General features: G+C 46.0%; 1 protein-coding gene across 7 annotated transcripts in view; it reads right to left on the bottom strand.

The window, feature by feature from the left end:
• The window catches only part of LOC135460384 (splicing regulatory glutamine/lysine-rich protein 1-like), an 87608-nt gene that overhangs the window by 9510 nt on the left and 54962 nt on the right, over nucleotides 1-23136 (bottom strand). For all 7 annotated transcript variants that reach the window (XM_064737197.1, XM_064737193.1, XM_064737196.1 and 4 more), the window contains one exon: nucleotides 12564-13082. In XM_064737197.1, coding sequence (XP_064593267.1) covers nucleotides 12564-13082 — 519 coding nt within the window. The remainder of the gene's footprint in view (nucleotides 1-12563; nucleotides 13083-23136) is intronic.

The raw sequence follows: 23136 nt of genomic DNA, 5'->3' as shown, positions 1-23136 counted from the left end.
CCACTATCAGCCTCCATTCCACATTAAACTTTCACACTGGCCAGATGGGGCTGTTAATGGGTGAGTGGGTCCTGCTGATCACTCCTTGGCTCTGGGTGAGAGTTTAAGAGTCTCGGTTGGTGCAATATTGTCGTCGATGCACTGTCCTGGTAGCAATTGGTATTTGCTCATCTTCAACCTGCAGCAATCCCATGATGAAGGGATCTTCAGAGAGGTCAGGCAGGGTGGATAACTGTTTGATTTTTCTGTATTCACAGCTATACCAAAAGCCCATTTATACTCTTTGGATCCTTGAAGTACCTTCTCCTGAGGTAATCAATGTCAACGATACAAGGAGCCTCTGGGCCAGTCACAATGGTATGCTTTTCCCATTTGTCCCATTAAACTCACCTCAGCCTCTAATGCAGACAACTCCTGGCCTCTCCCCGTCACTCCAGAGATGCAGATGGATTCTACACTGTTCTGCCTTGATGGCATCAGTGTGCACTGTGCACCGGTATCTACTAAAGCTTTATACTTCTGGGGATCTGATGTGCCAGGCCATTAAATACACACAGTACAGTATACCCGGTCATCCCTTTCTTCCTCCTGGCTGAAGGCAGGGACCCTCTGTTCCTGGTCAGAGTATTCACTGTTTGACCTTTGGGATACCAGATCAGAAGTGTCCTCACCAGGGTTAATGGAAGTGATTTCAGTTCTTTTATGTCTGGGAGATTGCTGATTGCTTTCTTGTGTCTCTGCAGTAACGACATGGAGTCAATTTGGATGACCCTTTCTTAACAGCTCTCTTCCCTCTCTGTTCACAGACATGGCCTTCCAGCTCAAAGGTGGGCTCACCATCCCACTTCCTCATGCTCTCTCTCTGGTCACACAGAAAGAACCAGAGTTCGCCACATTGCTTGAGCTTGGGACTTCCCTCTGACCAGAGCAGGAGAGGACCAATCTCTTGAGCTGCCCCTACAAGCTGGGGTGATGGCTTGTAGGGATGAGGAAGTATCCAGTGTTTCTTCTACATTTCAGAGCCAGGAAGATGCCATCTCTACAGCTGGTGTATCCATTTGTGGATAATACAATGATACCAAGCTGCTGGAATATGATGCAGGGGTGCTTTGAACCACCTTCCTCCACATGGACATTGTGCAAGGGACATCCTCTGGATCTTTAGGGACTCTGTCACTTTTTAGATCACTAGAGATGATTTCCAGCACTGCTACTTCTCTTAAGTACTGGATACCTTTGTCTGTAGTGGTCCACTTGTCTGGGGAGCTCACAAGATCTTCCTTAAATGGATATCTTGCCCTCATGCTTGAGACAAGCCATTTCCAGAGTCTGCAAATTGCTCCTTCCTTTCCAGTTCCTCTTTCAGTTTCCTGATCCTTAGGAAGGCATCTCAGCTATTGGGCTTCATGACCTTCTAACTACTGACTGTTGGCCCCATTATCTCAGCACAAAAGCAGCCAGGCAGAAATCCGCTCACCTTGCTGGCAACTGTAATCTTTTTGCAAGTCTCAAAGTTCTGATGAGGCCAGGGACCAAGTTGTGGAGACCCTGGGGGGCATCCCCTGGGTTGGAGGGACACAAGACGCTTCCCTCAAAGCTGTTCAGCCCCACTGGCTCCTTTCCCTGTTCCTATGTCCCTGAGTCACTCTCTCCCTATTCCCTGATTGGCCCGCATCTTTGTACTGCCCCGAGACCAGGTTCAACCCCTACCCCCTGGGGATTGAGTAACCTAGACCATATACACGTGTGGGCTTTGAGAACTCTGAACATCTCACTGCGCGGCTGAATTAAACATCTGTGAATATTATGCAATGGCCTTTTTACTTCTTTACCCTGGACTTAACTAGCAGCAATTCAGGCTGCAATACCGAGGAACTTCAGTTTCCCATTTGATTTGCCTCACTCCTTTCAATTTATTTGTTGAAGGGCCTGCCTCTTGATCTAATCCCTCCTTTCCTACTGTTACTTCCTCTTCTTCTTCCTCCCTTACTAATTGGTAGTATGGGCCTGCAACTTGCCTTGTCCATTTTTTTGTTTTCACTACAGGGCCAATTACTGTAGTTGCTGTAGTTTGAGTCCCTGTCTCAGCCATAGTGTCCTCAAATGCAGTTTGGATTCCTGTGTCAACTATAGTCCTGTGAGAGTATTGAGCAGTGGATCAGTTGGCACAGGCCAGGCTCTAGTACAGGGCAAGAAGCTGCTGGTTTTCATGGGGGTAAACGAGGCACCCTTCTATCAGTTGACAGGTCAGTTTACTAGGGTTGTTTACCTGTTTGGGTGTAAAGTCCCAGGCAATGGGAGGTGATAACTACCCTAGGAACCTGACCAAATTTTCCACAGGGCAGATTTTCAATAGCTCTTCACATAAAGGTTGTTTTCTCTTATACCGGGATGATGACAGATTGTATGAATTCCATAGTGAACCAACAGTATTAGCTAATATTATTAATAATATTAAACAGCTTACATAAGGATGAGCAAAGACCATGAAAGTCTGCAGTACAAAATCATTCACATCCACCCTGGGCAGGGAGAAGGAGCTGTATTCACTCATCATTGTTTGTCTTAACATGTTCCCAAACTCAGCAAAACAGAGTGATAAGCAGCACAGCTGACAAACACTGTGTCCCGCATAGGAGCTTACTACTTGAAAACTGCTATTTACCATTTACTATAGCATGCAATATATATATGTATAACTGCCTTTATCTTATCCCACATTTGGGCGCTGAAAGGACTGTAGTGGTTTGACCTTGGCCGGGTGTCAGGTGTCCAGTAAGCTGCTCTATCACTCCCCAGTGGAACAGGGGAGAGAATAAGATGGAAAACAACTAGTAAGTTAAGATAAGGCAGTTTACTAAAGCAAAGGAAAAAAACAAGCAAAAGTTTGTGCATGCATAGGCAAAGGGGAAAGTTAATCTCTACTTCTCATCAGCGAGTGATGTTCAGACACTTCCTGGGAAGCAGGGCTTCAGCATGTGTAGTGGTTGCTCTGGAAGGCAAACAGAGAATAACAAATCCCCCCTGTTCCTCCTCTCTCCCTTAGCTTTTATATCTGAGCTGACATCATATGGTATGTAATATCCCTTTGGTTAATTTGGGTCAGCTGGCCTGGTTGTGTCCCCTCCCAGGATCTTGGCCGCTCCCAGCCCCTTGATGGGGGGAAGGAATGTTAGAGGGACAGTGCTTCTCAGCAGTAGCCAAAACACTGGTGTGTTATCAATACACTTCCAGCTACCAATGCTAAGCACATCACTGTGAGGGCTGTTAAGGAAAAAGGAACTCTATCTCAGTCAGATCCAATACAACCTGCTTTGGCAGAAGGGTTGGACTACATAATCTCCAGAGATCCCTTCTAACCCTAACAAGTCTGTGATTTTGTGTAGGGAGTCAAGCGGGGCATCCACAAGCATTTGTTATATTAGATATGGAGCCACTGGTCACAATGTTGCTTGGTCTGTTCATGTGGTTGTGGTACCTCAGCTGTGGAAAGACTGTCCAAGATAGCAGACAAATTTGAAAGACTCGAGACAGCTAGAGAGGAAATGTCCCATGCCCCACCAGTATGGACCAGAGTCTGCTATTGGGAGCAAGCACCTCCCTGCTTGAGAGAGAGAGTACACACCACAAGGTAACCTGTGGTTTTATCTGTGTGCCCATGGAGAGGACATGAGGAAATGGGATGGAAAACTCACCTCTGTCCTAGCAACACATGTACGTGAGTTGAGAGGAAGGACAACCACTGCAGGAAATTCTTTAAGGATAAATGTCGCTCTAGTTTCCAGTGAGCAAGTCCTCAGACAGAATAGAAGGGATGATGTTACTTCTGATACTCTTGAAGGGACCTCCAAGTCATCTTTGCCATAAGTGAGCAATGAGTACTATGACCAGAACTAGAGGGGCCTTGCCTCCAGCCAGGTGGAGGAAAGGGACAATCGGATCTATTAGACTGTGAACATCCGATGGCCTGGCACATCAGACCCACAGGAGTATAAGGCATTAGTTGACATTGGTGCACAGTGTACCCTGATGCCATCAAAATATTTAAGGGCAGAATCCATCTCTATTTCTAGGGTGACAGGGGGATCCCAATAGCTGACTGTACTGGAAGCTAAAGTGAGCTTGACACAGAGCAAATGGCAAAAATACCCCATTGTGACTGGTGCAGAGGCCCCATGCATCCCTCACACAGATTACCTGAGGAGAGAGTATTTCAAGGACCCAAAAGGGCATCACTATGATTTTGGGATAGATGCTGTGGAGACAATGGAAATTAAACAGCTGAATACCTTGCCTAGTCTCTCATAGAACCCTTCTGCTATGGAACTGATGAGGGTTGAAGAACAGCTGGTACTGATCCCTACCACAACAGTGCACTGTCAGCAATACCGCACTAACTGGGACTCCATGGCCCCTGTCTGTGAGATGATTTGTGAACTGGAGACCCAGGGAGTTGTCAGCAAGACTCACCCTTTAATAGTCCTCTATGGCCAGTGCATAAATCCAGTGGAGAGTGAAGACTGACACACTATTGTGGCCTGAATGAAGTCACACCACCGGTGAGTGATGCTGTGCCAGGCATACTGGAACTTCAGTCTAAACTGGAGTCCAAGGCAGCAAAGTGGTGCCACCATCAACATTACTAATGTGCTTCTCTCCATTATTCTGGCAGCAGAGTGCAGGCCACAATTTGCATTTACCTGGAAGGGTGTCCAGTACACCTGAAATCAATTGCCCCAGGGGTGGAAACACAGCCCTTCCATTTGCCATGGACTGATCCAGACTGCACTGGAAAAGGATGAGGCTCCAGAACACTTGTAACACATTGATATCATCATGTGGGGCAACACAGCAGAAGAAGTTTTTGAGAAAGGGGAGAAGATATTCCAGATTCTGCTGAAGTCCAGTTTTGCCATAAAGCAGAGTAAGGCCAAGGGACCTGCTCAGGAAATTCAGTTTTAAGGAATAAATTGGTAAGATGGACATCATCAGACTACAATGGATGTGGTCAACAAAATAGCAGCTATGTTCCCACCAACCAGCAAGAAGGAAACACAAGCTTTCCTAGTCACTGTGGGTTTTTGGAGGATGCATATTTCAGAATATGGTCAGACTGTAAGTCCTCTCTACCTTCTGATAAGTTGGGTGCTGAACAACAAGAAGCTTTTGAACAAATTAAACAGAAGATTGTTCATGCAGTAGCCCTTGGGCCAGTCAGGACAGGATAAGATGTGAAAAATGTGCTCTACACTGCATCTGGGGAGATTGGTCTTTCCTGAAGCCTCTATCAAAAAGTACCCAAGAAGATTTAAGGATGACTCCTAGGGTTCTGGAGTCAAGGACACAAAGGATCCAAGGCCTGTTACACCTCAACTGAAAAAGTGATACTGGCAGCTTATAAAGGGATTGGAGCTGCTTCAGAAGTTATTGACACTGAAGCATAGCTCCTCCTGGCACCCTGACTGCCAGTGTTAGGCTGGATGCTCAAAGGGAAAGTCCCTGCAACACATCATGCCACTGATACTACCTGGAGTAAGTGGATTCCTTTGATCACACAATGAGCTCGAATAGGAAACCCCAATCACCCAGGGACCTTGGAAGTCATCATGAACTGGCCCAAAAGTTAAAATTTCAGACTATCATCAGAAAAGGAGGAGAAGGTAAAATGTGCAGAGGTGGCACCACCATATAATCAGCTGCCAGAAAATGAAAAGCAATACACTCTCTTTAATGATGGTTCCTGCCATATTGCAGGGATACATTGAAAATGGAAAGCTGCCATATGGAGTCCTATGCATCGAGTCGTGGAAGCTATTGAGGGACAAGGTGGATCAAGTCAGGTTGCAGACGAGAAAGATGTCCAGCTGGCTTTAGATATCACTGAATAAGAGAAATGGCCAGCATTCTACCTCTGCACCGACTTGTGGATGGTAGGAAATGTTCTGTGGGGGTGGCTGGATCAATGGAAAAAGACCAATTGTCAGCAGAGAGGCAAACCCATCTGGGCTGCAGAATTGTAGTAAGACACTGATGCCTGGATAGAGCAGTAAATGTACATCATATAGATGCACACGTACCCAAGAGTAAGGCTACAGAAGAACATTGCTACAATGGACAGGTGGATCAGGCTGCCAAGATTAAAGCATCTCAGGTGGATCTGGACTGGCAGCATGAGGGTGAATTATTTCTGCCTGGATGGGTCCATGACACCTCAGGTCATCAGGGAAGAGATGCAACATACAGATGAGCTTGTGACGGAGGGGTGGACTTAACCATGGACACTATCTCCCAGGTTATCCATAACTGTGAAACATGAGCTATGATCAAGCAGGCCAAGCAGGTAAAGCCCCTGGTGGACAATGGTCAAAATATAAATATGGGGAGGCCTGGCAGATTGATTACATCACACTCCCACAGACCCATCAAGGCAAGCACTACGTACTTACTATGGTGGAAACAGCCATTAGATGGCTGGAGATGTACTCTGTGCCTTATGCTATTGGAATATGAATCCCAATATTACCAGTTAGATGGTGCCTGGGCCAGTTCTGACCCTCGCTGCTGGGCCAAAGGCAGCACTGTAGTGTAATTCACCCCAGAGATACCTTGGCTGCTGGAGGTTGCAGCGGGACACTGAACGAGTCCAGGCTTGTCAGGAACTCCGTTTACCTCAGGAGAGAGAGCTTCTGGCGATGGTGAAGAGAAAAAAGGAGTGGATTCTGCTGGAGGGTTGTCCAGATGTTTATTCCATGGTTACAGAGGTCTGAACCGGGGCAACTGCTCCAACCAGAATGGAGGCCGCATGGTCTCATTAACCTTTTAAGCTCCGGGACAGGGGAAGGGGAGGGGACAGGTGAGCTACCAACCAGGTGAAAGGGGCAGGGTCTCAAGGGACTAGGGACACCTATCCAATGTCCCCCAGGCCTGAGGGACCAACCACACAACGCCTTGCTGGTATGTTAGCCTGATTGACAGGGCACACTCAGCAAGGGGCGAGGGGGAAGGGAGAAGGTATAGGCACACCTGGGAAGGGACCCGGAAGTTTAAAACAGGACATTGCAACACACCGCAACATCATGCCACTGCCCGGAACACTATCTTGGACCTTGAAAAGCAAGTCCTGTGGTGACATAGCACCTCAGATAGAATTGACTCAGATGATGGGACTCATTTGAAAAATAGCCTCATAGACACCTTGGCCAGAGAGTATGGTATTGAGTGGGTGTATCAAATTCCCTATCGTGCACCAACTCCTGGGAAAATTGAATGGTACAATGGACTGTTAAAAATCACATTGAAAGCAATGGGTGGTGGGACCTTCAAACATTGGGATCTACATCTAGTGAAGGCCACCTGGTTAGTTAACACCCAAGGCTCTACCAATCAAGTTGGCCCTGCCCAATCAAAACCTCCACATACTGTAAAAGGGGTTAAAGTTCCTGTGGTGCGTATGAGGAATGTGTTAGAGAAGACAGTTTGGATTAGTCTTTCCTCAAGCAAAGATAAACCCATCCATGGGATTGTTTTTGCTCAAGGATCTGTGTGTACCTTGTGAATAATGCAGATGGATGGAGAAACACGATGTGTGCCTCAAGGGGATTTGATTTTTGGATGAGAACAGTCGGTAATATTGAATTGTATAATACTGGTTGCTGAATGACACTTCAACTGTATGCTATAACTACCATGGACAATGAGGATGGACTGCTCCAGATACACCAGTCGTGAGTTCCTGATACAACTCGCAATCAGCCAACAGCACACCAGCCTTCCTGCCCTAGAAGACATCTAGGATGGACAGAACTCACAGTCATGGACTAAATTAACTTAACAGACATCTTGGAGGGATGGCCATTGCCTATGGAAATTATATTTGTGCTTGTGTATATTTTATATATATATATATATATTTTTTAATATATGTGTATGTATGTATATAGTTAGAAGGTGTAGGATTTGGGCATGAGTATATGGTATAGATTAAGGGGTGCATAATATCCTGATTCCAGCCAGGATAGGGTTAATTTCTACAGTAGTCAGGGGGGCTGGTTAGTTTATACCACCTCATTGCCAGGGGTGGGGGAAGGAGGTCTCTTTGGGGGGTATCATGGTGGAGGTTCCCCTATTACTGGGTTCCATGGTGAGTAATGGGTGTGATTCAGTGAATGGTGTCCTCCTTCTTGTACATTGTTATTACTACTGTTGCTGTTACTGTTAGTTTTCTTATCTCACTGATGTTTACAGTAAACTGCTCTTATCTTGATGCATGATCTTTGCCTTTTGTGCCTTCAGTTCTCCTCTCAGCTTGCTGCAGGAGGGAGGGGGAGGGGGGAGTGAGGAAGTGGCATGTGGTTTGGAGCCTTTCAGTGGAAACACTAAATTGGGAAATACCATTCCTAAACCATGACAGAGGGGACACAACTAGGACAGCAGACCTGAACTGACCAAAGGGATATTCCATAACATATGATATCAGCTCAGATATAAAAGCTAAGAAAATGGGGAAGAAGGGGGAACATTTCTTATTTACAATGTTTGCCTTTGGGGAAAGATGGCTGGGGATAAAATTAGAGGAAACTGAGAAGTTATATTCACATCCTGAAAGAAGTTATAAACAGTATGGAAATTATAGGCTAAAATACAGTTGCCACTCCTTGGATAGAATGCGGTTGGCATGCTCAAGACCTATTCGATGATAATTCCCCACACCCACAATCCGCAACCATAGCACCTGCTAAAGGGGATGGAATGGAGGGTGGAACCGAGTGGACACACTGCAGCTAGGCTCTGTTGAAATCCTTAAAGGGAGTACTCAATGGTACTTTGCAGCTGATAAACCAAGTAGCACCTGTCAACCAGGGGAGATAGGAAAAGATGTCCTGCTGCTGAGCCATCAACTGTGTTGAAATTACTCTCCTCAGATGAACTTGCTTCATTATAGCCTAATTGTAATATTAATGCATACCACCATCCCACAGTTACCCACCTCCAAGGTGTCACCACACCTCACTGGGCATGTGCTCTATATTTTTTTTACTGTATCTTTAAAAGCAAAGCAACAGAATTTTATACCAAGCAGTAACAAAGGTATGTATGACTAGAGTCACTCAAGCTCCACCTAAACATGAAGAAATAATATAAAAGCGGAGAATGGGAGAAAAGTTAGGGAAGACTCCATTGTAACTGTTGGGATCAGTCAACAGGTTGAACCTTTTTCCGGATAGGGATGCCTATTGGGTAAGAATCATACTCTGCATGCTGAATACTTTTAATGGGGATGACAGCTTGTCTGTGTATTGCTTTGAATACATTTTTGCAGTCAGATACCATAGCTGACAATCCTTGAACCTTAACCTGTCACAATTTTATATTAATAGTGTTATTCCATAAACTGTTAGTGTTAGTCCTTCACGGGCACTGACAGTGGGTAACATAAATAAAGGGGAAGACTTGCTGAGGGGTCTCCCTTATGCTGTTGGTGTGTTTTCCTAAGTCAGTTGAGTCACCCTCCAATCCAGTTGGACTGTTCAGTGAAGGGTCTCCCTAACAAAATGCTGACAGACTGGTTGAGCACTGGGGTCTCAGCTTTCCTGGGGTGCTTACAGACAAATTAAATACTAAGCATCCCCACACCAAGGGTTGAGGAAATCTCCCTTTTTAACGTGCCAGCCTTCCAGAGCAACTGCTACACATGCCTTGCTTCCCAGGAAGTGGCTGAATGGGAAGCACAGAATTAATTTTTTTTTCTCTTTGCTTGTGCACACACCAACTTTCACTTTTGCTTTAGTAAACTGCCTTGTCTCAACCTATAACTTGTTCTCCATCTTATTCTCTCTCCCTGTCCAGCTGAGAAAGAGGAGTGACAGAGCACCTTGGTGGGCACATGGAATCCAGCCAAGGTCAACCTACCACACCCATAATGGTAATTGGTGAGTGATCTCTCCCCTTTCTTATGTCAACTCTTGGTATTTTCTCCCCCATCCAGTTGAGGAGAAGGAGCAATAGAGTTACTTAGTGAGCACCTGGCATTCAACCTAGGTCAGTCCAGCACAATTAATTATCTAATTCAAGACTCCTGATACATACATGCAGAAATTGTTTTCAAAGCTAACAGAACTACCTCTACTCTGTGCAAGTAGTCAACTGTCCTGGGGTGAAGTTATGATGCTTGTATCCCCATTCATATGTTCTGTGCCTTTAAGACCGGCTCTGAAGAGTGGAAGTTTTGTTTGGGTTTCTTTTATCAGGGACACAGAGACAGGCAGTACATAGGGCTGGTTTTCACTTCTTGCTTTCAGCTTGCTGCTTTGCTTGCTCCCTTTTCTGCTCTCGCATCTACTCTGCTTTGGCCTCTGCTTATTAGCTAGTTCTAGCTAAACAGTCCACATCCCTTCCTTGACTGTTTCTCCTCTCCTGTTTCTGTGACCATCTCGAACCTGCTCCTGTCTGGGACCCGGGAACACCAAAGGTTTTGCTGCAGCAGCTGGCCCAGCGCCGGAGGGACTGAGAACAGAGCAACCACTCCCGAAAGAGACTTTCTGATTTTGTCATCTTTCTCAGAGTGGTGTCATCTGGTATTGTTCATTTTGTGTGCTGGGGGGTGCTGTGCCAGTCAAATAAACAGGTTCTTTTCACTTCTCTCTGAGGAATTCTTCCCGAACCAGTTGGGGGGAGGGGCCGTGTGAGTTTGCTCTCTGGAGGGGCCCTCCTTTGCAGATTCTTTAACAAATTTGCCCTAAACCAGGACATCAACCTGTGAAATAATGTTAATGTGTTAAAATAGGAAGCTGTATATGTTTAAAGAAGCCACAATATTTTGCCCATAAACCTCCAGAGCAGCATGGACATTTCATATAACCCAAACAATGTTCAGAAACCATTACAGCATTTTCTGCATTATATGAACCATAAACTCCTGAATTTTGAGGGGCATGAAAATTTTGCTTTTGTCTAGGGAAGTGATTATTATATGTAGAACTTCTCCCAATTCATCCAGCATTTCATTCTCTCAAGGTAACATAAAATTTTTTATCTAAATTTGTCACAGGATGTTATTGAACTCCATAATTGCTGAAGTATTTGGAAAGCTTCTGAACTTAAATTAGCTGCTATGCTTTTGAAAATGTAGTGTATGGTCGAGTTAATTCATGCTGTTTATGTATAAAATATTGTAAAATCCAAGCCATGTATTTTGGCCACCTTGGCTGGGAGCAGAGTCTTATTTTTATTCAATTAGCTTCGGGAAAACTTTAAGATAATATCAAGCCTGTTAACGTATGAATGGAACCTTCCTGGGCCATGATCACTGACTTTCCTGGAATGTCTGGGCCATTCAAGAGTGATCTGCTCATGGAAGATTGCATCTACAACCGGCACCACCCTTTACATGTGAATACCGACTCCTGGAGAGTGCTCTGACATCATTTAGACACCTGGAACCGAACTTTTGTCTACCTCTGCACATGTATAGCCCCAGCTCTGTGTGTGAAGGGACACAAAGGAACATTTGGTCATTTCTGCCCCAGGCAGAATAGACAGTATATAAGCTCACTTTGAGAAGCAGTCGGTGTGAACCAAGGGGGAGATTCTGACACTTTGGAGGTCAGATCCAGGTTCACGCAGAGCCGATCCCAGGCTCGACACTGCCCTTGGCTGTGGTGGGGTTTTTTTCCCTGATCGAAACTGTTTTGCTGAAAATCTAATAAATCATTGCTGAAGTTTCTTATAAATTTGGCTCTCGATTTGATCATTTATAACAAATATGCTTGAGTTAGTCCAGTTACAGAGTTTAAAATCAATCTCACAGTCTCCTTTTGCTAGATTGAATTTATCCAGACTTCCATCCAGTTTACCCTCCCTCACAGGCAAAAACAACAGATAGATTAACCTTGACTGCTTTCCTGTTTACTATCAGCATGGTTAAGAAGTGTTAATTTGTACTTGTATCTGGACATTTAATCAACTAAACAAAGCATACTTATTTTTCAACTGAGATACATACATTCACTTTCTGAATGGCTAGTCAGCCAAATAACATGCTTGCTTCCTGCTCTTCAGCCATCCAGCCAAGAGAATTCATTGCATGCCATCCTTTAGGTGGCCAAGTGGCAAATACTACCATCCAACTGTTCATAAGCCCAACAAATTCCGTTACAGACCAACACCGTACAGTATGTAAGTAAGGAAGAAACTATGTACCAGTGACTCCAACTTTCATTAGGACAAAGATGGTGTTTCATGTCCCTCTATCATAAGTTTTGGATGGCTCCAGCACAGTGAAATGGCATAAGAACCATCTACTTACTGTCCTCAAGGACTACACTATACAGTAATGTGAAAGGCAAGTATCAGTTGCCCAAAAATAAACTATTTTCCAACAAGCATCATATACAGCTCTTTGGAATGGATTTTATTTTATAGGGAAATCTAAGAAACAGAAAGAATACAAATTGAATTGGTAAGTGGCATGGTGATACTGATAAATAAAAATTAGGATGTGCATTTTACATCGTGCATCACTGTACTGACAAGTCCAAAAAAGCATTTAAAAATTCTAAACAAACCTGCTGGAGCTACGAGATCTTCTTGAAGAGCTATAGCTTCTTGGGGGTGATCTGGATCTCTTCTCTTTCTTTTTTTTATCATCTCTCTCTTTTTCTCTTTCTTGCTCCTTCTTCTCTTTCTTCTCATCTTTCTCCTTTTCTTTGTCCCCTTTTTCCCTTCTGTCCTTCTCGCCCTCCTTGTCCTTAATCTTCTCTCTATCCTTTTCCCCCTCTTTCATAACATCATATTTTTCCTTGTTCTGGTCTACCTCTTCTCTGTCTTTTCCCTTCTCCTTCTCCTTGTTCTTTTCCTTGTCCTTGTCCCTGTCTCTATCCCTTTCCTTGACTCTAACTCTCTCTCGATCTTTATGCCGTTCTTTCTCCTGGTCCTTCTCCCTGTCCTTATCCCTGTGTCTCTCTTTATCTCGCTCTCTTTCCTTTTCTTTGTCCCAGGTTCTCTCCTTCTCTTTGTCTTGGTCTCTCTCCTTTTCTTTGGCCTTTTCTTTTTCCTTGACCTTTTCATTGTCTCTTTTTTTGTCCCTGTGAAAAGCCAAACACAAATCCATTAATTAATATTTGAACTTTCAAATAAAATTTCAACTAACTCTTTAGCATACATTAATTGTTCAAGACAAAATATATGTTTCTGTTAAAAAATAGTAATTATTCAAAATTTTCATTTGTCATCCCTGTTCACCATGTGGGAGAGGCTATATAGATAGGAAAAATTTGGAAACCAAATTGGGGAAGAGGGGGCAAAAATCAAATCAAACTATGATTGTCAAAGTGACATCATTACACTTTGAAAGAATGTCTTCTCACCTCACAGCTATGTTACCATACATACATAAATTTTCTACATTTTATCAGGAGTGAGACAAACTCTAAAAATTGTAAACCCATTCTTTACTAAATAGGTGTACATGTAAAATGGACTGCAGATTAACCACACCCATGTGAATAATGACAACTGACTGGACTGAAGTCTTTATTCTGCAGTGTTCTCTCACATAAATATCTTTTAACTGCTTGGAAATCCAACATCAGTCAATACACAGAAACAAAAAACTGTGATAAAATTTCACCACATTCCCTCAAAAGGTAAATGTAAGGTAAAAACTCAACCAAGACGATTCAACTATCTGTAATGCCATTATGAATTAGAAAATTATTGAAAAATCAGTAAGACCATAAACACAGAAGCAAGGTAACAGAACAAGTCAGCTTCTTTGTGATAGGGAGAATGACACATGTTCATAAAAACAGTGAGAAAAAAATCCACTGGATGTTCTAGTACACAAGCCAAATAAAAATTAATCATAAAATTATAGATTATGCCGAGTTGGAAGAGATCTTCAAGGATTATCAAAATCCAGCTCCTGGCCCTGCACACCACCATCCCCAAGAACCACACCATGTGCCTGAGAGCATTGTCCAAATGCTTCTCTAACTCTGACAGGCTTAGTGCTGTGACCACTTCCCTGGGGACTCTGTTCCAGTGCCCAACCACCCTCTGGATGAAGAACCTTTTCCTAATATCTAACCTAAACCTTCCCCGACAGCTTCATGATGTTCACTTGGGTGCTGTCACTGGCCACCAGAGAAAAAAAGATCAGTGCCTGCCCCTCCGCTTTGTGATCAAACTGTAGATCATGATGAAGTCTTCCCTCAGTCTCCTCTTCTCCCGGCTAAACAAGCCAAGTGACCTCAGCTGCTCCTTGTATGGCTTCCCCTCTAGACCCTTCATCATCTTCATAGCCCTCCTTTGGATGTTCTCCAATAGGTTTATATCTTTTTTACATTATGGAGCCCAAAAGTGCACACAGTTCGATCACAGCTTTGGCTGGATGTCTCGGGGATGGTTCTTTTGGTTTTGTTTTTTGTTTTGCATCCCGGGGTGGTCACTGCTGCCCCCCCCCCCCCCAACTCTGGGAGTACCTCGATGAGTGAGAGCCAGCACCAGATTTCCTGTGAAAGTTGAGGGGTGAGGGGTGGTTGCTTCCTCTTCTCGTGGGGCGATTTGGTCTCCACTGCCACTGCCACGTGGTGGGACCTCTCTGAGACATACAGTTGCTGTTTGGCTTTTGCCCGTTTTTTTTTTTTTTCTTTCCCCTTTCCCTTTGGCACTGTGACTTGAGCTTCCTGGCTTGCTTCTCTGCTTCTTTGCTGTTTGGGAGCCCAGAGCCAGTGTGTGCCACACTGGGACCCAGGACCACCCTGTTCCCCTCTGGGGGCTGCCCCCCCCCCCCCCCCCCCCAATCTCTGCACAGCCTGAACCAGGGGACCCAGGGGCCAGCCATGGCCAGTGAGCTACCACGGGGAGTGATCCCCCGCCCAGCCCTGCTGCTCTCTGCCGCTGCTTCGGGACTTCTTGCTACACTGTAACCTGACACCTGAACACCCCACAGTTTTGGGCACAGCCCTGGAGTCTCTGCTACATTTTGCTTGCTACCCGCAAGTGAGGCAGGCCCTGCCATCCCAGCCACTGCTCCGAGGCTCCTGCTACAGTCCATTTCACCATCTGCACGCCTGCCATCACCACATGAGAGATGAGTCTGAACTTGTGCCACAGCGCCCCCTGCAGCTGCGAAGGAATCCTCACACCTGCCCTACCCATCTGGGAGCCAGCAGCATCCCTGCTGCCCTGCTGGCTGTGACCATAACTACACTAAAGGGGAAAGTGCTTGACAGCTGAGAGAAGGCTGTTACTGGGTTTCTGGTTTTGTTTGTTGTTGCTGCCATACTTATTGTTGTTCGTTTGCCTTGTTATACATATTAATACTAGTAAAGAACTGTTATTCCTTTTCCCATATCTTTGCCTGAAAGCCTCTTAATTTTAAAGTTACAATAATTTGGAGGGAAGGGGGTCAACTTTTCCATTGCAAGGGAGGTTCCCACCTTCCTTGGCAGACACCTGTCTTTCAAACCAAGACACTGAAAGACTACATTTTGGTAAAGGATTATTTGGAAGCACGGGACCCCAAGCCATCTTTCTAACAAAGGAGACACATGACTCCTAGACCTGTCTCTAGGATATTTATACACACAGCCCTCACCTTTTTTCATTGGAACAAGTGTTTGGCTACTAAGAAATAGTAGGCTTCTTTCATGGTCTGTGACCTGAAGACTTTGGTTCCCATTAGGTTTTGGCAAATACCTCTTTGGATGTCTCACATACGAAATGTAAGATCATTAAGATGAAACAGCACACAGTCCCAGCAATAGCAAAGGGTTTCACAATGACCCAAGAAGCACCTTCTAGTAATTTATCACAGAGATTCCATTGGATTAGGCCCTTTCAGTGAGCAGCTATCTCAAGAAGCTCCAAACTGCAACAGAGTCAAAAGGATCCATCAATGAAGCCCAGCTATGTAGCCTACCTCCTAACTCTTCCCACTGAGGTCCACAGGTCTGCAGTTTTATTTCCCACAAAACTTTTTTCCTCAGAAAACAATTGGAAAATTTAAGTATGAAGCTCCATTTAAATGAGTCAGAGGAATTAAAGAGATGAAACAGAAAGAAAAGTACCAAGGCTTCTATTCAATAAGCTACTTTTACAGTCACTTTTGCTTTGTGAATATTCACTATTTTACCCCTCAGAAAGTTACATTATCATCCAAGGAGATAAAGGAATTATTTTGTTGGATTTTCACAGTTCAATAATTAGATAATCAGACTTTAAAATTAATGGGCTAGGCAAAATACAGGTGTATTGGATGCTGAAATGTAAATATGTTACATAATAGACATATACATTTATGCTTACAGTGATGTATGGCCAATATGAAATAGCCAAAGGCAAAAAAAAATATTCTCACATTGGAATGGGTCTGGTTGGGATGGACAGCAGAATGGCCACATCGGCTTACTCAGAAAGCATTAAATTTAGGCCATAGGAAACATCTTGTTAAGGCGAGCAGCATGGAATGAGCATGAAATGATGGGAATACGTATACAAAGTAAGCCATTCCATATAAGGCCATGTCCTGAACCCTACCCTCTGATTGGTTTGCTACAGTTTCCTTATTTAGTGAAGTTTTGTTCTCTACCCTGGTGTCCTGGTTTAGGGCAAATTTGTTAAAGAATCTGCAAAGGAGGGCCCCTCCAGAAAGCGAAACCCACACGGCCCCTCCCCCCAACCGGTTCGGGAAAAAATTCCTTGGAGAGAGGTGGAAAGAACCTGTTAATTTGACTGGCCCAGCACCCCCCAGCACACAAAATGAACAATACCCGATGACACCACTCTGAGAAAGATGACAAAATCAGAAAGTCTCTTGCGGGGGTGGTTGCTCTGTTCTCAGTCCCTCCGGCGCTGGGCCAGCTGCTGCAGCCGAACGGTGTTCCCGGGTCCCAGTCCGGAGCAGGTTCGAGATGGTCACAGAAACAGGAAGGGAGAAACAGTCCAGGAAGGGATGTGGACTGTTTAGCTAGAACTAGCTAATAAGCAGAGGCCAAAGCAGAGCAGAAGCAAGAGCAGAAAAGGGAGCAAGCAAAGCAGCAAGCTGAAGCAAGAAGTGAAAAACAGCCCTATGTACCGCTCGTCTCTGTGTCCCTGATAAGAGAAACCCAAACAAAACTTCCACTCTTCAGAGCCGGTCTTAAAGGCACAGAACAGATGAATGGGGATACAAGCATCATAACGTCACCCCAGGACATTCCACCCCTTATCCCCATATCATTCTTACCCCACAATCAGATCTCCCTGAGGTACACATCATGTTGTTCCATCTCTTTGCATTATCCACCATGTGCAACCTGGTCCCTGAGCAAAGACCACCCCACAAATGGGTTTGTCTGTACTCGAGGCAGAATTGATCCACACAGTCTTCCCTAACAAACCTCTGATATGTACCACTGGGACTTTGTCTCCTTCTATTACAATCAGGGACTCAGACTGGGCAGGACCTGCTCGGTTGGTGGAACCTTGGGTGTTGACTAACCAGGTGGCTTTTGCCAGATGCTGCTCCCAATTCTTGAAAGATCCCCCACCCAAAGCTTTCAACTGGGTTTTTAGTAGTCCATTGTACCTCTCCACTTTGCCTGCAGCTGGTGCATGGTAGGGGATATGGTACACCCACTCAATGCCATGTTCCCTAGCCCAAGTGTTGATAAGGCTGTTCTTGAAATGAGTCCCGTTTTCTGACTCGATCCTCTCAGGGGTGCCATGTCTCCACAGAACTTGCTTTTCCAGGCCCAGGATGGTGTTCCGGGCTGTAGCATGAGACACAGGGTAGGTTTCCAACCATCCAGTGGTGGCCTCCACCATGGTCAGCACGTAGCGCTTGCCCTGGCGTGTCTGGGGCAGCGTGATGTAGTCAATCTGCCAGGCCTCCCCATACTTGTACTTGGACCACTGCCCACCGTACCAGAGGGGCTTCAGTCGCTTGGCCTGCTTGATGGCAGCACACGTCTCACAGTCATGGATAACCTGAGAAATACTGTCCATGGTTAGATCCACCCCTCGGTCTCGTGCCCATTTATAGGTGGCATCTCTGCCCTGGTGGCCTGAGGCATCATGGGCCCATCGAGCTAGGAATAACTCTCCCTTATGCTCCCAATCTAGGTCTATTTTGGACACCCCTATCTTTGCAGCTTGGTCTACCTGCTCATTGTTTTGGTGCTCCTCATTAGCTCTACTCTTGGGTACATGGGCATCTACATGGCGGACTTTCACAGGTAGCCTCCCTACCCTGGTAGCAATGTCTTTCCACTCATCAGCAGCCCAAATTGATTTCCCTCTACGTTGCCAGTTAGCCTTTTTCCACCTCTCCTGCCATCCCCACAGAGCATTGGCTACCATCCATGAATCAGTGTAGAGGTAGAGCTTTGGCCACTTCTCTCAGCAATGTCTAGGGCCAGTTGAACAGCTTTCAGTTCAGCAAGTTGGCTTGATCCACCTTCTCCTTCGGTAGCTTTGCAACCTGTCCTGTGGGGCTCCATACAGCTGCTTTCCACTTCCGGTTCATCCCTACTATGCGACAGGAATCGTCAGTGAAAAGAGCATAGCGTGTTTCCTCTGGGGGCAGTTGGTTATAGGGAGGAGCCTCTTCAGCATGTGTCACTGGTTCTTGATCCTCTTTATCTGTGACACCAAAATTATCACCTTCGGGCCAATTTGTAATGACCTCCAAAATCCCAGGGCGATTCAGTTTACCTATATGGGCGCGCTGAGTGATGAGAGCAATCCACTTGCTCCATGTAGCACTGGTGGCATGGTGAGTGGAAGGAACATTGCCTTTGAACATCCACCCCAGCACTGGTAGTCGGGGTGCCAGGAGGAGTTGTGCTTCAGTGCCTATTACCTCCGAGGCAGCCTGGACTCCTTCATAGGCAGCCAGGATTTCTTTCTCTGTTGGAGTATCGTTGGCTTCAGACCCTCTGTAGCTTCGACTCCAAAATCCCAGTGGTCAACCCCGAGTCTCCTCAGGCACCTTCTGCCAAAGGCTCCAGGACAAGCCATGGTTCCCGGCTGCAGAGCAGAGCATGTTCTTTACCTCTGGTCCTGTCCTGACTGGGCCAAGGGCTACTGCATGAGCAATCTCCTACTTGATCTGGACAACGGCCTGTTGCTGCTCAGGGCCCCACTGGAAATTGTTCTTCTTGCGGGTGACCAGGTAGAAAGGGCTCACAATCTGACTGTACTCAGGAATATGCATCCTCCAAAACCCTATTGCACCCAAGAAAGCTTGTGTCTCTTTCTTATTGGTGGCTGGAGACATTGCTGTGATCTTGTTGATGACATCTGTAGGAATCTGACATTGTCCATCTTGCCACTTCACTCCCAGGAATTGAATCTCACGAGCTGGTCCCTTTACTTTGCTCTTTTTAATGGCGAAACCAGCTCCCAGGAGGATATGGATAATTTCCTTCCCTTTCTCGAACACTTCCGCAGCTGTGTTCCCCCACACAATGATGTCATCAATATACTGCAGATGTTCTGGAGCCTCACCCTTTTCCAGTGCAGTCTGGATCAGTCCATGGCAGATGGTGGGGCTGTGCTTCCACCCCTGGGGCAGTCGGTTCCAGCTATACTGCACTCCCCTCCATGTGAAGGCAAACTGAGGCCTGCATTCTGCTGCCAGAGGAATGGAGAAAAATGCATTGGCAATGTCTATAGTGGCGTACCACCTTGCTGCCTTGTACTCAAGCTCATACTGGAGCTCTAATATGTCTGGCACAGCAGCACTCAGTGGTGGAGTCACTTCATTCAGTGCACGATAGTCCACAGTCAATCTCCATTCTCCTTCAGATTTTCGCACAGGCCAAATGGGGCTGTTGAAGGGTGAGTGGGTCTTGCTGACCACCCCTTGGCTCTCCAGCTCTTGGATCATCTTATGGATGGGGATCACAGCATCTCGAGTGGTCCTATACTGTCGTCGATGCACTATGGAAGTGGCAATTGGCACTTGTTGCTCTTCTCCCGTCAGGCATCCTACTGCAGATGGATTCTCAGACAGCCCAGGCAAGCTGTTCAATTGCTGGATGCCTTGTCTCTACAGCAGCTATTCCAAATGCCCACCTGAGTCCTTTTGGGTCTTTGAAGTACCCACTTCGAAGGTAGTCTATGCCCAAAATACATGGGGCCTCTGGGCCAGTCACAATAGGATGCTTCTTCCACTCATTTCCCGTTAGGCTCACATCAGCTTCCACCAAAGTGAAATCCTGGGATCCCCCTGTCACACCAGCAATAGAAACAGACTCTGTCCCCACATGTCTTGATGGGATTAATGTGCATTGCGCACCAGTATCGACCAAAGCTTTGTACTCTTGTGGTTCCGATGTGCCAGGCCAACTAATCCACACAGACCAGAAGACACAATTTTCCCTGGCCTCTACTTGCCTAGAGGCAGGGCCCCTCTAAGCCTGGTTATCATTCTTTCCCTGGGTGTATGTTTTGGATGTTCCTTCGAGGGGATCAGACATGTCATCATCATCATACCTGGCCGTTCGGCTACGGGCAACTGGAGCTGCTTTCCTCCTGGTGGCTTCCTTCAGTTCACGCACCCGTCGTGCCAGAACAGCGGTAGGTTTCCTATCCCACCTTCTCATGTTTTCCCCACAATCATGCAGGTAAAACCACAGCTCAGCTCGTGGGGTGTATCTTCCCTCACCATCTGGGAAACGTCTGCCTTGGATACCGGAACCTAGGATCTGTACTGCTGAAATTTGGAAAAGGTCTTCTTTAATCTCCTCTCTAAGCTTCTTATGGTTCTCCTCTATCTTATCCTCTAAGTTCTGCAGACGTGTTTCTACCGCTGCGATTCTGGCATGTGTCGGGCCATGTACAGCATCTGCATATGCTCGGAGCTTCCTTGCCATGTCAAGCACAGTCTCACCCCTCTCATCCCTCTTCATGATGGCTAAGGCAGAAGCATATTCATGTGGCCCGAGTCGTACGAGTTTTCGCCACATCACAGACGTACATGGTACTAAGTCTGGGTTCCTAGTTGTTACATCATCTGACAAGATAATGTCTGCCACTGCCATTTCTCTCAGGCTTTGGATCCCTTGCTCTATTGTCTTCCACTGAGTTTGCTGCATATAGAGATCGTCTGCACACAGGTATCTTTCTGCTACACTTCTTAAGACCCGTTCCCAGAGGCTGTGAGAGTTAGCCCCCCTCATCATTCCTTGATCTATGACAGGATCCTGTGACAGGGATCCCAAATGCCTGGCTTCAGTGCCATCCAGAATTGTAGCCTTGCCTGCAGTGTCCCAGAGACGGACCAGCCAACTAATTATGGATTCATCAGACTTTTGAGTGTAATCCTTCTGTTGGCCACCAAGGTCCTTCAGGGAGAAGGACTCAATATTGGCATCTGATCTTGCACCTGCTGCTTTGACTCCTGATTTTACGTCAGGAGGCACTGAGGTTCTTTCTCCTTCATCATCATCATCATCATCATCATCATCATCATCATCCACTGGTCAATTGGTCTTGTCTGTGCATTTCCCACTTCTAGTGCTGGTAGCAACAGCCATAGGTTTAGCTGCTGGCTTCGAGCCTGGAGTGTTAGCTGCAGCGAGTCACCGGGACAGTTGCTGATTTATCTCCCTGCCCCCCTGCCTCTGTCTGCTGCCCGACAGTATCTAGCAGTGTGCGATAAGCATATGCCAGGGCCCAGCTCACTGCAATGACCTGCCTCTCCTTAGGCTCATCCTGGTACTTCTCTTTCAGATATTTCCCCACCTCAGCTGGGTTCTGAATTTGTTCATGGGGAAAATCCCAGACTATAGGGTCAGAAAATTCCTTCAGGATTTGGCCCATATCCTCCCATTTCCCACACCACTTAGGATTTTCCACACCGGGGTTTATTCCTGAGTCAGGGGTCTCATCAGCCCGTCTAGAAATCTCAGCCCTCATTCTAGAGAAGCAGCAGGCTGTATAGAGGAAGGTTACGAGATTGAAGACCAGGAAGATGGTTTCTTTAACATTGAGGGGAAACTGAACATCCTTCACTAGTGATGCAACTGATTCATAGGAGAAGGAGGAAAGCAGAGGCTGAAAAACCTCATTCCCTCCTGCTCCTCCTGCAACAAACTGGATGCATAACCATAGCCATGAACCATTCATACCTGGAGCAGACCCTAGCATGTTTATAAACTTCTTGCACATTATTGCCACCAAGCCCAGCAGGATAGCTACTCTGGTCACTGCCCCTCTGATGTAAAAACTACGTATTAGGGGCAATACTAAATCTATTTCTGGATAAGAAAAAAACCTAGGGACCAGAGAGGTATTAAAATCTCAAAAAACCCTAGGGACCAGAAATGCATGCAAATCTTCACCCCAATAGACATTATGAATCCAAAAAGCATGGCTATTAGCTAATTTAAACGAACACAGAGTAATAGCAACCAAAATGCAGTCAAAACAGGGTTTTCCCACTCTCTCTCTCGCCCCATGTTTGGGCGCCAAAGATTTTGTCCTGGTTTAGGGCAAATTTGTTAAAGAATCTGCAAAGGAGGGCCCCTCCAGAAAGCGAAACCCACACGGCCCCTCCCCCCAACCGGTTCGGGAAAAAATTCCTTGGAGAGAGGTGGAAAGAACCTGTTAATTTGACTGGCCCAGCACCCCCCAGCACACAAAATGAACAATACCCGATGACACCACTCTGAGAAAGATGACAAAATCAGAAAGTCTCTTGCGGGGGTGGTTGCTCTGTTCTCAGTCCCTCCGGCGCTGGGCCAGCTGCTGCAGCCGAACGGTGTTCCCGGGTCCCAGTCCGGAGCAGGTTCGAGATGGTCACAGAAACAGGAAGGGAGAAACAGTCCAGGAAGGGATGTGGACTGTTTAGCTAGAACTAGCTAATAAGCAGAGGCCAAAGCAGAGCAGAAGCAAGAGCAGAAAAGGGAGCAAGCAAAGCAGCAAGCTGAAGCAAGAAGTGAAAAACAGCCCTATGTACCGCTCGTCTCTGTGTCCCTGATAAGAGAAACCCAAACAAAACTTCCACTCTTCAGAGCCGGTCTTAAAGGCACAGAACAGATGAATGGGGATACAAGCATCATAACGTCACCCCAGGACACCTGGTTAGATCCTGTCCCCTCAGCCTTGCCCCTCAGATAAAGTTCTGTTTGCCCCATTGTTAGGTCT

This window comes from Zonotrichia leucophrys, unplaced genomic scaffold (assembly GCF_028769735.1).
Source record: "Zonotrichia leucophrys gambelii isolate GWCS_2022_RI unplaced genomic scaffold, RI_Zleu_2.0 Scaffold_36_1286893, whole genome shotgun sequence".
Classification (NCBI taxonomy): Eukaryota; Metazoa; Chordata; class Aves; order Passeriformes; family Passerellidae; genus Zonotrichia; species Zonotrichia leucophrys.
The sequence above is the reverse complement of the archived record's forward strand: the minus strand, read 5'-3'. Positions and strand labels throughout refer to the sequence as shown.